The 17,501-nt window shown below is 37.5% G+C and overlaps 1 protein-coding gene across 3 annotated transcripts in view; it reads left to right on the top strand.

The window, feature by feature from the left end:
* The window catches only part of LOC103717918 (uncharacterized), a 28,195-nt gene that overhangs the window by 6,771 nt on the left and 3,923 nt on the right, over positions 1 to 17,501 (top strand). For all 3 annotated transcript variants that reach the window (XM_088708699.2, XM_088708697.2, XM_088708698.2), the window contains 2 exons: positions 3,393 to 3,468; positions 8,449 to 8,477. In XM_088708699.2, the coding sequence (XP_088564825.2) occupies positions 3,393 to 3,468; positions 8,449 to 8,477 (105 nt within the window). The remainder of the gene's footprint in view (positions 1 to 3,392; positions 3,469 to 8,448; positions 8,478 to 17,501) is intronic.

The following is a 17,501-nucleotide window of genomic DNA, read 5'->3' as shown; positions in this document are numbered from 1 at the left end:
TTATCCAGCCATAGTGTAAGCTAAATTTGGGTCGGGTTGGTTTAGTTGGGTATTCGGGTTAGTCGGGTTGAGTTGGGTTGTGCCATATTAATAAGGCTGCAAATGGGTCGGGTTGATTGACCCGACCTGACCCGACTCGAATTGTAGGACCCGTGGGGTTGGGTCGGATCCTAAAATTGGACCTATTCTATTTTTTAGGTCGGGTCTGGGTTTACTAAATTCAGACCCGGCCTGACCCGACCCATTTGAAATTTGGATAATTTTGGATTTTCAATTCTACGACCCGCCCCGCCTCGCCCACACCCGACCCGAATCTGTAAAATTATTTGGGCCCGCGGGCTGCAGGGGTACAAAGCAAACAAATCAGTTGGAAGCCTGGAACTGGGTGCTTAAGGCCTGGCCCAGTCGAGTGGGTGTATGAATGTGTTTAAGCAATTTGCAAGATCTTGTGAAGCATCAACGGTGTACAATGTACTCTCTGAATCAAGTTAATCAATGTACTAGAGATTGAAGTGCGCTTGTTCACCCAAATGCAAATGGTTTGGAGGAAGTCCTTAGCAATCTGCTGCATGATCTGTATGCTATGCATGTTTTATTTGAAGACCTAAATGTACGAGTCTGCATTTGTAATTTCCATGCAAACCATTCTAGTAGTGAACCTTTGATATTTTGGTGTTGCAGTCGTGGCAACATTATTGTAGTTATACTTTGGGATGTTGTCCGACCCTTTTCCCATGTTTCTGTTCCTGTTTTGAAGAAAAGCTTTAGTGTTCTACGATCTAACTAATCATTTGTCTCTGTATTTGGATGTGCTGCCAGAAATGTTACTTCACCATCCATCATTTGAGCTTGTGTAACATTGCTGTGCAATTACAGGCATGTCCAGATCTTTACTGTATTTCCCTCTATAATGTGGTTGTACTCTTGTTGCTTGTTTGTGGCACAGAGGTAGTAATGTATTGTTTGAAGTTGGGATCAGTTTTAAAGTCATGGTAGCTTTTCGTATTGTTCTATAGTTATATTAATATTTTTTACATAGGAGGTGACACAAAATGCTTCTACTCTTACAATTTTTGCTGCAGAATTCACCTGATTTAGGACTTTTTGGTTGACATCTTAAATTGAACTATGCTATTGTTTCTCGAACCGAACCCGACTCGGACCCAAACCCGACTTGACCGGACTCGACGCAAAGGTCCGGGTTATACATGGACCCGACCTGAATGACCCGTTGGGTCAAAAATTGTAGCCGTGGACCCAACCTGACCTGATCTTCTATTGAGTCGGGTCTGGGTCCAAAATTAGGACTCGAACAAGGAATCGGGTTGGGTCGGGGTCACTCAAGACCCAACCTGAACCGGCCTATTTGCACCCCTATATATTAATTGGGTTGCATCAGGTTGAATAGGAATTTTAATATAGGCAAAAAGTTTGGGTCATTCTTATCGGACCAATATTTGTTGAATTGAGGCTTCAATCATTCATAAATTTCAGTGATATTTAAATACGATTAAAGAAAATTATATAAGCATATAGGTAACCTATATGAAATGTAAATATGAATTATTTATTTATATATTGGGCCGGTCAAGTTTAGTCGGGTTGGGTTGGGTTGTCCTCGGGTTTGGGTTGGGTCAAAGGTCAACACTCAACTTGTGTTCATATCCCCTCAGCCCAACCCTACCCAGTGAGTGGTTTGGGTGGGCAGCTTCAGGTTGAGCCCAATTGAAGTTTCACTTAAGTGAGTCCATTATAAAGCCAATGGTTGCCTAAGTACTTGTAGTTAAGCATTATGGAGCTACCATTTTTTGAGTTTTGACACTGCAGTTGTCCGCCTTGAGATATATGTACAAATACCAAACATGATATATGAGTAATTTTCTTAAAAAGAATTTGACTGTTTCCTCCAATTACAACAGAATGAAAGATCTAGTACTTGGTTCTTGATTATTGGATCTAGCAGCTATTTTGACTATGCTTTCCTTATTGGCTCTTTCATACATAGTTTTTATTTGGCTGTTGAATTACTTTCTTGGTTTTAATATGATTGACAAGAATTTGGGGACCTCTCGTTGTTACCTTCCATTTCATGTATAATGAACCTGTTTTCTTGCCTGGGCTTTGCCTAATCTCTCTCTCTTTCTCACAGACAAAAAAAAAAGTGAACCTGGCTCCATGTTGAAATTGAACCAAATCTCTAGTTTCCATGTCCCTGAAAAATAAGTTAGACAAGGTCGCAACTCTTACCCATGTGTGTTTGGTTGACTTCTGTATGTTGAATGATCAATCAAGTTGTTATATTCTGATTATCTGAATAGGAGATCAGCGATGACATGCTCTGTGCCGTCTTATGGATGTTCATGGATGCACATATATACATGCTGCATGAGAATGATTTATCTTCGCTGGAATTGTAGAAATGTTAAGGAATCTAATTATTTAATTGAAGTATATGTTTAGTCTTGCAATGGTTGCTTATTTTATAAAAAAACAATAATCATAACACTATACAAAAGCGGCCTAACTTCCCAACTTTTCAGTTCCTATAATTATCCTAGTTAGTTATCTCTCTTAATGTTACTTTCTGTTTTTTAAATTTTTTAAAGCTTCCTAATATTGATGAACTCTGAGGAGTCCAAGAAAGAATTCACCATGCAAGACTGAGAGAAATAGACCAATAGGATTTTCATGATTTCCACGATTATATGGATAATAAAAGTTCCATGTCTAAATCAAAATTTCTAGTGATTTATTGGTTATAGCAAAACTTACACTTGTCTACATTTAAATTCTCATATACCAAATAATTTAAATAGTTCTATGAGAAATGTTCATTAGTATTTAATCCATGTTATTTTTTGAATTTATTTTATATCTAAAATTTTTAGTAGCCACATACAGTAGAACATGCATTGTAACTAGTTAAATGAAAATATGTTGAGTTTTTATTTTTCCCTATAATTTGGAATTTGTAGATGCCCTTCTTTTGTATTTATTTGTAGTTATCTTCACGGTTTGGTTTCTAAAATTTGATGGCGATAGTGTATCATGTGGGTGAAAGTGTTTTGTCTTTTTAGTGTATAAATAGTGAATTCAAGACACCACAACAAAAAGCTGATATGTGGTGCTGCTGCTATATTTTAGTTCTATTTCTTGACTAACGTGATGCTAAAGCTTAGGTGGTTCCAATGATGTTCCTTTTTTTTGGGTAAAGAATGATGTTCCAAACTCTACTATTGGTTTGTGTTCCCACAAACTCCACTTGAATCTTCACATTTTTTTTTACTATAATATATTGTGGCTCATAATTTATTTTTTCTGTAATTAGATGATGGGCTATATTACTTGCATTGTTATGACTAGATTCCATGATAACCCTGTCGGTATTGCAGGCAAAAGAAAAAATGCCCTAGTGGAAAGCATAACTACCAAGAACGACTCTTGGGCATTGCACGCTTATTATCGCAGGTGCATTTAGTCTTTCTTCGAGTTTATTTGGTTTCATCAGCATTGATTTAATTAATGATTGCTTCATGAGTAATATAGCATCAAATGCTCTTATTTTGAAAGGTTTACTTTCTTGTGGTTTTAATCGCATGGTGCTTATCAGTATATAAGTAGTATTCGTTTTCGATTTTTTTATGAAGGTACCTTAGTCAAGCTACTCATGCACCATCAACTATTGGCACCAGTGAAGTTGTGATTGTTCCATTGTTATTCTTTTGTTTTAGAAATAATGTAATTTGTTATGCCATGGTTTATAGCAAGGTCGGCGGAACCATCCTGAACCGGGCGGTTCTGGCCATACCGGTGACTCGCCGATACGGATCCGGCAACGGAAATGAGATCCGTTGTCGGAGCCGGAGAAGGAGAAGGAAAGAGAAAGCGAGCAGGGGAAGGGAGGGAGAGGGAGAGGGAGAGGTCGGGACACTGTATCGGTGGCTCATCGGTACGGTTTTGAGTCGTACCGGTGAGCAACGAGCGGGGAGGGAAGGAGAGGGAGAGGTTGGGACGCCGCACTGGTGGCTCACTGGTGCGGTTCCGGCATCGAAAATGAGACCTGTTGCCGAAGCCGGAGGAGAAGAAAAGAGAGAGTGAACGAAGGAGGGAGAGGGAGAGGTTGGGAAGCCGACAGAGGGCTGGCGGAAGCCGCGCGGGGCTGGCGGAAGCCGCGCGGGGCTGGCGGAAGCCGCGGGGGGCTGGCGGAGGCCGCAGCAGGCGACGTCGTAGCTGGACCCCTGTTTTGAATGGGGCCTCCGCCGGCCCCCCGCGGCCTTCGCCGCCATCCGCCAGCCTCCCTCCCTCTCTCCCCCTTCTCTCTCTCTCTCTCTCTCTTTTCTTCTCTCCTACAATATTGTGCCCTCTATTGGTACAGGCCCGACACGGCTCATACATTCGTGCCTCCGGGGAACCGGCATGGTGCCCGGTACCGGTTCCTCCGACCCTGGCTTTATAGTGTTCTTTTAGGAAAAACATTTTACAAGCAAGTGATTTTCTTGTCATGATTTCGAAAGCTGTTTCTTATAATGATGTCAACTTCATTTTGATGCCATTAAAGTACTCCATGATCATTTTTTCCATTAGTCTTTGTTTTTCAAAATTTACAATCTAAGAACTAGCTATCTTTGATGCTTAGGATAGATATTGTTGGTTGTGGCTGAGATCTTAGTTGACACAGAATTTTCTTAGGGGGAACTGATTGTAAGCTCGAATGAGCCTCCCCTGTGCAAATTGAAATTATATGCTAAGTCCATATAGTGCATTTGTGTCTAGGGATGAACACAATGTTTGTTTGATGTCAACAGTTGATAGATAATGGCACAAGAAAATATGCAAGTTTGTCAAAAGATCTACAAGTGCCACTTTAAGATACGCTAATATTTATGTCGAAATTTTAAAGTTAGACGTTTTTAGCTAGTCTGAGCTATTGTACTATACACTAATATCTATGAATCAAACATTATCATAGATCATCCTAAATGTGTCTAGATTTGAACTTAAATAATTGCAATGCATGGTTGCAAATAGTTTATCACACAAGGTACCACAACTTTGTTTCCTTACAAGGAAATAAGGTTATGATCAAACTGCACCCCTTGCTAATTGGATGGCCCAGGTTGAATAGCTCTGAGATTGAGCAGTTTGGCTGGTTTGCCACTCAAATCGCCCTCAAGCTGAGTGACTAAAGGGTCGACCGAGCAGTTATGCTTTTGATCCATTCTACATTGCGCATTGTCGTTTTAGCCTTTTGTTGGGTTTCTAAAGCAATGGGGGTTGAGAGAGAGAGAGGAAAGAATGAGTCTCCTGATCTTGGTGTTTTTCACCTTGAATCAAAGATTTTGAGCTTTCTAACTAAAAAACTCGAGGTAAGATGCTTCTTTCCTCTCTTGTTTTATATCTTTTCCAAAATATCTGGAATAAAATCCTGAAATAATTGCTAAATTTTGGAGAAACTCCATCGAGATTTCGTGGAATGTGATATATTGCTTGTTTAATGCTCTAGAGGTTGAATCTAAGCTCAAATATGAGGTTTTGGGGATTTTGTGGCTAATCCAAAGCCTACACCAAAACATCCATTTAATTCAAAATTAATCCAATCAAATGGTGTTTGTTTGAATTGATTTTTGGATTTGATGTAGGGTCTGGGTGATTATAAAATAATTAAAAAATATGTAAAATTTGGAAAAAATGCTAGAATGTTTGCATTTGTAATGGGCATATGCTACCAAATTTGTCAAAGTAATTTGTGGGAATTAATCCTTCTTGGACACAATTTAAGTTTGCACCAGTCTATTAGTGCAGTTATATTTTCTAATACTAAAGTATCATTTGTTACAGTGTTGATCCTTATATTCCATTTTTGATATCTTGCCTGGTTTAATATATTTATATAATCTGGTAAGTCTTCTTCTTCTTGATTGATTATTTTATTCGATAGTTTAGAATTGTTTTGCTTGTTTTCTGATTTTAACAAAATTATTTCTGTTTTTAATTGATTAATTTTTTGCTTTGATTCATTTATTGACACAGTTTTTTCTCCAATTTTACTTAATTGGTTTTCTTGATTTTCTGTTGTCTCTTCTTGACTATTTGTCAAAGTATTTAATTCTTCTCTGTTTATTGCTGATTCTTGATATTCTTTGTTGCAATTTGCATTATCATATTGAGATTTACTTGAATCTAAATTTGATTCAAAAGAGGAAATAGAAGGAATAATATTTATTTCTTCTTTATCAAGTGTAGAATTATTATCTACTTCTTCTGAATAAGAAGATTTTAGCGTTAATTTTGCTAATTGTTCTTCTTTATGGAATCTAGTGAACCATGGAACAAAATATTCTATGTTTTGTTTGGCTTCTAATTCCATATAATACTGAGTCTTATAATATTCTAACTCAATTGCATTAAACTTATTAAAATACCAATTTCTAAATTCTTTATTTTTTTCTGATTGAAATTCTTTATTTAGAAATTTTCTTAATATTCCACCTGGATGGAAACTCATAGGATATTTATTATTTTGAATTAAATTATTTTTATCATTGTTATTATTGTTGTTGGAACTTGGGCTTATGGAAATATTTTCCATAATTGGCTAACTGATAGTGTCTATGCATGATTTTATAATGTATTGGATCCTAATTAGTTCATTTTATGACCATTTACTTATGACTCCAAGACTCAGAACACTAATCCCATCACGGGTACAATCTTGATCTATCAATCTGATTTCTTCTTATACTAATTAAAACCTTAATCACTAAGTCCATCACAGATGCGACTCTTTCTAGCTTCCCCTCAATCTTGTTCTTTTTGAGCTTTCATCATGAGTCCCTCAGGGATGCGGCCAAAAACGCCCTAAACTCGCCATCCCGGCATCAAACGGGCTAACGCAGCCTTCCTGATGACTACAGCTCAAATGAACATGAGATGGATCCCAGATACAGTCATCTCAATGACTCCAGTCTTAACTAGCATAATAAGAATCTGAGATGGATCCTTAAGCCCATGTTCAATGTTCTTAGTCTATGAATCATAAATAAAAAACATATAATAAAATGATTAGGGTTGGAACATCATACCTTCATGCATAGCACCATCAGGTGCTTAGCTAGCCATTCTGGCTATGCCCAGTTTCCTATACTAGTGTGGTTGGCTCAACAAGGGGGGATATCCAGTGGATCTACATCCCTTGGCCTAAGAACCCACACCGGTATAGTTGCGTACAAACTGGCTTAGGGTACTATCAGTAGCCTTCTGTTGGGCTTAGCGCTAAATGAACTGAACAAAGCTAACTTGGCTCTGATACTAGATGGAGCGGAAGGAGAAAGGAAGCAAGAGAGGGAGTAAGCAAGAACCAGAGATGGAGGAGTAAAGGATTTTTTTTCTCCGACTGAACTTGTTCTATGTTATTGGGGTTCTTCTTAATTAAGAACTCTAATAACTTTCTTTTTGTATTGATATCATTAATGTGATCTAATATTTTAAGATTTTCTTCTTGACTAGTTGTCAATACATTTATTGTTTTCATATTTACTATTGATTTCCAGTAGCCTTCGTTGCAACTTGATTTATTGCAATGACAATCCTCTGAATCGGAATTTGATTCAGAAGATGAGCTAGAAGAGATGATATTTATCTCTTCATCATCTGATGTAGAGCTATTATCTGAGAGCTTTTCAAGTGGATGCAGCATCCTAAGTAGATGTTTCCTGTGACCACGTGTCATATTTTTAGTCGCAGATTGTTTCAGGCTCACTTGATTTATTGCAATGACAATCCTCTGAATCGGAATTTGATTCAGAAGATGAGCTAGAAGAGATGATATTTATCTCTTCATCATCTGATGTAGAGCCCTTAATATCTGAGAGCTTTTCAAGTGGATGCAGCATCCTAAGTAGATGTTTCCTGTGACCACGTGTCATAGTTTTAGTCGCAGATTGTTTCAGGCTCACTTACTTTATTGTTAGAGATCTTTATATGAACAGGTCCATTTACATTTGTTTTTGTTCCTATGTTAATTTAATTGTTTGAACTACTGATATTATTATGCTAAATTAAGAATGTATTGATCTAGTTGATACTGTAGATTTATTTTGTTTAACAGTCTTCTGTTACATGTGCCTCTAGATCATTTTAATACAATCATTTTTTCTACTTTTTGCTGTTTATCAATCTATGTGAATATCTTCAGTTTTTTTCTGCCATTCGAAGAAAATAATTTACTCTCAATTTATTCTCATCCCATAAAACTTGTTTTTTGTACTTTTCTTCTTGTTGGGAGGAGTGTCGTAATTACTTAGCTGAGATATTATTGACAAAATCATCTGGATGTTTTTGATGAAGTTGAATTGTTATTGAACAATCTTTGTTTGTTGTCTGGAAAGTCTTTCTGACTTCATTTTTTGTCATTTGTGGAGTAGCTAATGTTATCTTTCGCTTCTGCAGATGGCTGAACCCATATTGAAGGCGGCAATGTATCCTTTGTAACGAGGAGTTAATGTATTAATATCTGGTCTTATTATTAGAATTTGTTTCTGTTAACACCTAAAAACTCATGAAGTTTCAGGTGATCAAACCAATGTTTAGAGCGATAAACACAACAGGAGTTGCAGCTTCTCTAAATTGTTTTATGACAATGATTCCTGTTTTCAAGTATACTACCTAGTTTATCCTTCCACATATATTTGGGCTATCCTTTTTATTTTCATTGCAAATGACCAAATCATTGTGGAGGGTTATCCATTACTTTGTTGTTGTTTCAAATTGCATAGATTTGTCTAGTGCACTTATTACCAAATCATTGTAGAGGGCCATCCATTACCATTCAGCATTATCAAATTGCTGCATACGTTTTCATGCAGGCAACTTGTGTAATGTCATTCTTTTCTTACAAAATATTATCTCAAGAGTACTATATTGCAGTGATCAATACCCTATAAAAATATTTTTAATTTTCATATTTTATTAATGTCTTCATATCTCTCTGCTTTCTTCTGAACAATAATACTATGATGACCAAGAAGTTGTGACCTATTGTACTCTGGATCAATCATCAATTTAATCTAGCTCTAGTTTTAAATAGTAGATCCAGGTAGTTTCTGGATATATTATCAGTATCTTTGATCATCAATCAATTCTTTTGCTTCTTTTTTTGTGTATTCCATACTTACAATAAAGTGACATTCCAATGCTTTGTTTTGCTTGGACGGTTTGTTGCACTGTTATCTTGTAGAACTTCACCTCAAAATTTCCAATATCCATACTTGTTCTTGTATGATCATTAAATACTTCATTATTCATATTATCCACTTTTTGTTAATGTCTTCATATCTCTTTGCATTCTTCTGAACAATAATACTATGATGACCAAGAACCTGTGACCTATTATATGCTGGGTCAATCATCAGTTTAACCTAGCTCTGGATTAAAACAACGGATCCAGGTAGATGCTGGACATATTATCAGTATACTTGATCATCAATCCATTCTTGTGCCCCATTTTTTTTTTTTTTGTATACATCATACTTGCCATGATGTTGCATTGCGTATAAGTGGATTGTTTATGGCACTGTTATTAAGTGGAATTTCATGTCAGAATTTCCAATAGCTATCCTTGTTCTTGTATGATCATCAGATATTTCATCCTTTTTCTAATTATATAATCTGAATGATCGGTTCACAGCTATGTATATGCTGTACGTAAGTCTACTTAATTTTTCTTTCAATTCAAGTTATCTTTAGCACCTTGCAACACCAGCTTCTCCAAGTTCCTCTTACGCTGCTTTGTGTAACCTATATTATCTTTATTTGTTATCTTATTTTATTTGTCTACTCATTCTCACGTCGCATATGCTTTTGTACACACATGCATGCACACACAGCACCTCTCTCTTAAAATCATAAGCTAATCTATCTGAAGCTTATCTTTTGCATTCATTGCGTTACTTATCCAATATAAAAAATGTATGGGAGGCTTTATAGCCTATTAGACCACAAATTTTCAATTGATACTTTGTAGCAAGGTACGCTAAATCGGTACCGGTAGGCGTACCGGTTATCTACCGGATTGGTTCGAGACCGGTTCGTACCGGAACCGGACGCGTGTGGAAAAAATTTTTTTTTTTGGTTCACGTCCGTGCTCGCGCGGACGTGCCAGAGCTGGCCATAGAGTCGCATTAAAAAAATGCCACTCTGTGGATGAGCTAGCCCGTGCCCGTGCGGGCGCGCTGCCCCGCGCGAGGCGATTCCCCGCGCGCGGAAACGCGTGGGAGGAACCATGCGCGGGCGTGTGGCCCGGCGCCCGCGCGGATTCAGGCCACACGCTCTCACACCACAGCGCGTGTGCTTTGGTTTAAAATCCACAACGTGCGTTCTGTGGTTAAAAAAAAAATGGTACCGGTGCGAACCGGTACCGGGCCACGCGCTCTCACACCATAGCGCGCGTGCTATGGTTTAAAATCCACGACGTGCGCTCTGTGGTTAAAAAAAAAAGGTACCGGTGCGAACCGGTACGGGCCGGTACGAACCGGTACGGGCCGGTACGAGACCGGTATGCAGCTGGTATGTATGCATACCGGTCGGTACCAGCCCGAAAATAGATGGAACCGGTATCCAAGCTGTCCGGATACCGGTTCCAGGCCGGACCGGTCTGTACCGGGCTGAACCGGCCGGTATGGACCGGTTCGGCAGACCATGCTTTGTGCCAATATTTTCTGATCTGGTTTAGCTTATCTCTAAATAGTCAGCATTCTACCCTCAAATTCACATTAGCTAACACAGGAAGACTTGTTGCTAATTTGATCTATGATTGTTTTCTCAATTCTTTTCAGGTTTCATAGACATTTTGTAATAGTGGAGTTTTTGTAACTTTTATGAATAGCTCAGAGGTTTCCTTACTAACTAATCACTTACTGCAACAATGTCTAGCTGTTATGCTATCAGCTTCTCACAATGCTATGTTGCTAATTTACAGAGCGACACTTCAGTCCCCCTAGCTATGCTGGAGCTGCATTCATCTGTGGTGCACTAGATACTATATGAATTAGCAGTTGGATGCTCATGTTTTCAATATACAGATAACATGAGAATTTATAAAGTTAGAGTACATAATTTTAGGCTTCAAAGTTTCTGGTATTGACTCTAATGATGCCATAATAAGGACTTATCTTGGACCGTTTGGACCATTTTTCTTTTTCCCCCCTTTAACATTTTAAGCTGTCTGTGAAATTAGCCATTTACATCTTTGTAGCTGTAATATGTTACTTTTGCAACAGGAATCCCATTTTTGTGAGAACATTAATCATTCTGGATATCACTTCTGGGAGACTCAATTCAAATTTAGTCTATTACTTTATTGGATAGGCAGGTTCTCCTAATCTCAAAAAAGGGATATATAGGTTTTCATTAATAAGACATCTCCATTTTTAAGCTAACATTATCAAGAAGTACAAATGACTTAAAATTCAATATATATTCCAATAAAATACTAATATTCAAAAAAATGCTCCTGGGGTTATGTTACCCTTTATCCATTCATGATGTTTTAGTAGCATGAAGTACTAATATATAAACCAACTGTGGAACAATGACTTGTTATTATGTACTTCTAAAAATTTTGTGGGTGAATTTGGATCCTTGCTTAAGAGGTGATTAGGAAAATCACTTATTCACTTCTCTATGTACATGAATATGAGAGGATTTTGTTGATAGATTTAAACCCAAAGTTTTAAACCCTATGGGATAGGCTTGTCCTGGTTTCTTCATGGAATGGGATGCACTGCTGCCTTGACTACCCCGGGTGCAATCTTGGTCAAGCATCCTGATAGGTACCTTTCATCTCTCTCCTTTTCTTCTTTCTGTTCTTTTTTTCTTTGTTTGCTTTTCTTCTTTTTTTCCTTTCATTCTTTTTCTTCTTCCTTCCTTTTTTTTCTTCGTCCTTTCTCTTCATATTCTTTTCTTCCTTTCTTCCTTGTCCTCTCCCTTTTCTTCTTTCATTCTTTCTTTCCTTTTTTCTTCTTCTTTCCTTTCTTCCGAAACCTTTTCTTATTCTTTCCTTCTTTTCTTTCTTTTTTCTTTTTTCTTCTCCCCACATGGATAGCCTTTGGAGTCATGCCCCAATCCCGGTCCCATTTTCTCACAAGAATGGGATGGGACAGCCGAGACAACCGTCACTTAAAAACATTTAAAACTATGTATCACAAAAACAGAAAACTTGTACAGGTCATAGATCTTGTCTAATCCTTGGCTCTGAGAGTATTTACCTTGGATGGTGCATCAACATGCCCTTCCACTTTCATCTGCTTTAAATTTTAGATGCTTGTACCATTAACCTTTTCAAACATGATATTCAGAAGATAATTTTGGTTCAACAGTTTTAAGTTTTGACTTCACTCCTTTTGCCTTCTGAATCTTAATGTTAGTAATTGAACTAAAAAAGTCAGCAAGAGAACTTGTAGTATAATCTATCGAGAATAACTGTAATATTTCTATATTTGAAAACTTATCAAATGCTTCTGTTTTCTTTTCAAGTCTGCTTGGATTTTTTTTCTCATGGTCTTGTCACACTCAGATGGAAGAATTACTTGAAAAACAAAAAAAAAGTGAATGAACTAAAGAATATAAGATCAAGAATTAACATGAGAACATGGGAATTAGAAAATGGGATACCTCCATGAATCGTACAGGGCATAGAAAAGCAAATGATGGTGGCTTATTGTTGCAAGAGTCAAAGCATGGTGTATCTTGCTTACCAGGAGAAGATAGACAAGGTAGAAATCTGATGATCAACAAGAAATAAATGCTGGAACATGGATATGAAAGGAATATTGGATTTCTTGCATATTATTTGGTAGGTTTATTTGAAAATGTTAGAGAATGTAATATCAGTAATCGATATTTTTAAATGAAATAGTGGAGGAAGATTAAGGATGTATTCACTAGTCAAGAAGATATGAAGTTTCTAGTAGAATTAGGATGATTGCAGATTGACTTAAGCCTAGATTTTGTCCTTATCTTAATGTAGTATTAGTGTTGATAGTCTACTTAAAGAATGTCGATTTTCAGGGTATTTGACTTGAGGAAGGGATGATATATTACTTTGCATGGAGGATCTATGCCTACTCCATCATAGTCATATGAATGGGTTAGTAGGAAATTTTTATCAAAATGTCCTTTTCTATGGCAACATGCACTAAACGCTAAACCTTTTAAAATTCACTGGCACTAGTTTAGTGCCTAATGGCCTTCAGGAGTGAAGGTAAGGAATTTAGTAAAAGCAATGGAAGATTGAAAGTAAACAAATATAAAGTTGAGTTCCATAATGGCCATATTTTGTTTTATGGAGCACTTTTCTTATGCCCCTTTTTTTATAAACTTGATTACAACCTTACATAGTCCAATTCAAGGATACCTGTGTTGGAACCGAGGCCTAGACCGGTTGTCCGGCGGCATGATTCGGTACGCCTCCATGTCCTTCCGTGTTGGGCCTATATTGACATAGTAGATAGAGTGGAGCAGAGGGAGAACATGAGAGAAGAAAAAAGAGAGAGAAGGGGGGGAGAGAGGAAGAGAGAGAAGGAGAAGATCGGTGGAGGCCAGTGGAGTGCATCCCGGCACGATAGAGAGGGCGGAGGAGAGGGAGAACGGGAAAAAAAAAGAGAGGGGGGAAGGAGGGAGTGGGAGAGGGAGGAAGGGAGGGAGAGAGGAGGGTGGCGGACATCCGGTGGAGGGCCAGGATGTTGTGCGGAGGGGTGGAGCAGCGGCTTTGCCTTCGGTTTTTCTATTTCGTTCGAAACAGGGGTCTCGGAGGGGGGCCTTTTTTATTTTCGAACTTTTTAAGTGAAGTCAGCAAGGAAGGGAGGGAGGGTGGTAGACATCCGATGGAGGGTTGGGGTGCTGCGCGGAGGGGTGGAGGGGCTCCGCCTCCAGACCTTGCCGACTTCACTTTAAAAGTTCAAAAATAAAAAGGGACCCCCTTTAGGACCTCTGTTTCGATCGAAGCAGGAGAACCGGAGGCGGAGCCCCGCCTCTGCGCGATTCTCCGGCCCTCTGCCTGCCGGCCGTCACCCTCCCTCTCTTCCTCTCCCTCTCCTTCTCTTCTCCGCTCTCTCTCTTTTTCTCTCTTTCCTTCTTCTCCTCCTCCGTTGCTGGTTTTTCGTTTCGATTGCTGGTTTCTCGTTGCGGTTGCCGGAACTGTTCCGGTTCGCCGTCGGTATGGCTCGGTATACCCTAAATCGAGCGATTTGGGATGGTTCCACCGACCATGGTCCAATTTATGTTTTAGTCATGTTTCTTTTGACTCTTTTCCCTTTTTTCATAGCCTATTACTCTTGTAGTTTTGAATATATGATAATTTTAAAAAGCACTTTCCTTTTATTTTAATCATTTGTCATTTTTATGTTAGTGTTCATTTAATATTTCCTTTTTAATAATGACTTTGCCATGTTGCCCATTGCCTTGATGAAACATCTTGTATGCATGCTTAACATTGCTTAGCCGAAGCAGGTTGGCTTGCATGAATAAAACATGGTTATGGTACAATTTGTGTGGACCTTCTTTATTTGTTTATTTATTTATTTTAGTTGATCAAGTCATAACAGCAATGCGAGGATTCCCATACATTGGTTACTTTTCACAGTTCATCTATCTAAATTCTTAGTTTTTTTTATTTTAAATACTTTGAAACTTTTGTGCATGTTTATTACTTTATCTGAGAGAGGCCTTCCTCTTGGTCAGAGTGAATCATGACTCTACGCATCATTTTGTATTTTTTATCATGATATTACTATATATTTAGCTTTTTTTTAAATATTTTTTTGTATTTAGTATGTTTTCAGAATACCTGATATCTTTTTTCTAATTTAATAGTTTAAGTTGCCCTTTCAATTTTCTTTTTATTGGATGAACAATCAGGAAATTTTTGATGCTGTGTAATCTTGACCATTTTGCTGCTTAGACCTCATTTATATTTATCATCTATATTATAGTTATTCCTCAATAACCATTTTTTCTTTGTGTTCTTGATTTAGTTGTAAGTTTTTTCTACCCCTGTAGCCCCCCCCCCCCCCCCCCCCCCCCCCCCCCTTCCTCATCTTTTTATCTTCATTTTGGTAATTTTCTTTAGTCATAAAGGCGGAGAAAAGACTTGCATTGAAGGATAATTTCTTTTTGATACTGGCCTCAAGCTTAGATGAAAAAAATGGATTGATATCTGGCAGGATATTGCTCATAACAGGGAAATCCAAGCAAAGATATGATCATAATTCAATAAATATATTGGAGATGAAGTCATAAATCCAACTACCTCATACTTGTTGACCATGAGTATGATGGCGATGCTAACTAATAAATATTTTTCTTGAGGATGATTTAACATAAAAGGGTGTTTGAGATAGTGACTGTTAAAGACTGGCGAAAAGATGAGTGATGTAATGTTTATTAATTTTCTGGGAGTATTTAAGAAATGAAACTTTTAAAGGCTGATAACTTATCTTTTTCATTTGGAAACTGATATTTAGATGTTACGAGATATTGTTTTATCCTGGCTGAGCTGGAAGCCTGGTCAAATTTTTTATAAAACCCACATGTCCTGACATATTGGCCAATATATAAGCACCAAGATATCATAAATCAGCAAGATTTTTAAAAATGAAACTAGCAACTGTTGTGGGTATTGATTTTGATTTTTAATAATTAGAAACCTGTTACATAGTAAAGAAGATTATAAAATAACAACTGATTTATTGATGTTATAACAGGGAAATCCAAGCAAAGATATGATCATAATTCAATAAACATATTGGAGATGAAGTCATAAATCCAACTACCTCATACTTGTTGACCGTGAGTATGGTGGTGATGCTAACTAATAAATATTTTTCTTGAGGATGATTTAACATAAAAGGGTGTTTGAGATAGTGACTGTTAAAGACTGGCGAAAAGATGAGATATGTAATGTTTATTAATTTTCTGGGAGTATTTAAGAAATGAAACTTTTAAAGGCTGATAACTTATCTTTTTCATTTGGAAACTGATATTTAGGTGTTACGAGATATTGTTTTATCCTGGCTGAGCTGGAAGCCTGGTTAAATTTTTTATAAAACCCACATGTCTTGACATATTGGCCAACATATAAGCACCAAGATATCATAAATCAGCAAGATTTTAAAAATGAAACTAGCAACTGTTGTGGGTATTGATTTTAATTTTTAATAATTAGAAACCTGTTACATAGTAAAGAAGATTATAAAATAACAACTGATTTATTGATGTTATAAGGGCTAATATCTTGAGCTAATGTCAGTTAAGATAGATGTGCCCTTTCTGTAAGTACCTTGTACTAATAAAAACAGATAATTGACCAAGATGTAAACTATGTTCTGGACTAATAAATCTCCTCAGTATGTTGCAAAAAACAAGAACATTTTTTTCTTTTTCTTTTTCTTTTTTTCCAGAGGAAGATTAAAGATAGATTGGTGCTTTGGAGTTAACAGAAAATATACTTTGTGTTAATCTTTTGGTACCAAAAAAATTATAGGGAGACATCAGGAATTGATTAATTGACATATGTCTCGTTCTCATTATTTTTTGCTGACAAATCAGGGTGGATCTCGGTGGAGCTTTATTTGCACAAAGGTGGGAAGCATGAGGCTTGGAAATGAGTCTTAATGCTTTCGTTGCTCGCCGTGCAACTTAGGAGCAACTGTGACATAATTAATTGCTGTTTACAAAGGAAGATTGATGAGTTGATTAATAATAATAATATTTTATATCATGGTAGGAACACGGATGAAAAGGTTAATAAGATGTTATCGATATTGATGTTTCTTACAGAAGAAGTGAATGATTGGATGTTGTGTGAGCTTTCCTTAGCTTAAATTTGTGAGAACATAAATATTTCAAGAATAATTTTGAAAGGTTTGCCGAACCAATATTGAGGGTCATAACCATTGTTGATTGGTTCTATGTGGTACTAGTATGTATCATACTGAGCCCAGGCGTATCAGAACCCGTGAAGGGAGAGGTGGGAGAGTGAGGGGAGGGAGAGGGGGGAGAGTGAGGGGAGGGAGAGGCATACCTCACTGGCAGTGGTGATGGGACCCTAACACTAGCTGTGGAGTTGTCATCGTCGCAAAACCTAAACTCTAGCTGGCATCATTGTTGCGGAGCATTGAGATAGAGGAGAGGGTCGAGGAAGATTGGGAGAGGAGAATCGATAGAGAGGGAGAGAGGAGTGGAGAGAGAGGTGTACCTTGTTGGTAGTGGTGATAGAACCCTAACCCTAGCCATGGGGGAGAGGATCTGGAGAGTTTTTTTTATATAAAAAACTGGTTCAATTCTGGAATCGGATCGACTGGCCAAAGTGTCCCGGTAATCGATTAGTCCAATTCGGGACGGTTTGGTGGTCCTTTATTTTCATTGTAGTTAGTTTTGCCATAACTGTGATATTCCTTGACAACTTGAAAAACCTGTTTCCATATTAAAACTTAGTCTCCACATAT

This window comes from Phoenix dactylifera, chromosome 12 (genome assembly GCF_051530095.1).
Source record: "Phoenix dactylifera cultivar Ajwa chromosome 12, Ajwa_hap1_PhDact_Kaust_v1.1, whole genome shotgun sequence".
In the NCBI taxonomy this organism is placed as follows: Eukaryota; Viridiplantae; Streptophyta; class Magnoliopsida; order Arecales; family Arecaceae; genus Phoenix; species Phoenix dactylifera.
This window is presented reverse-complemented; position numbering and strand designations above follow the sequence as displayed.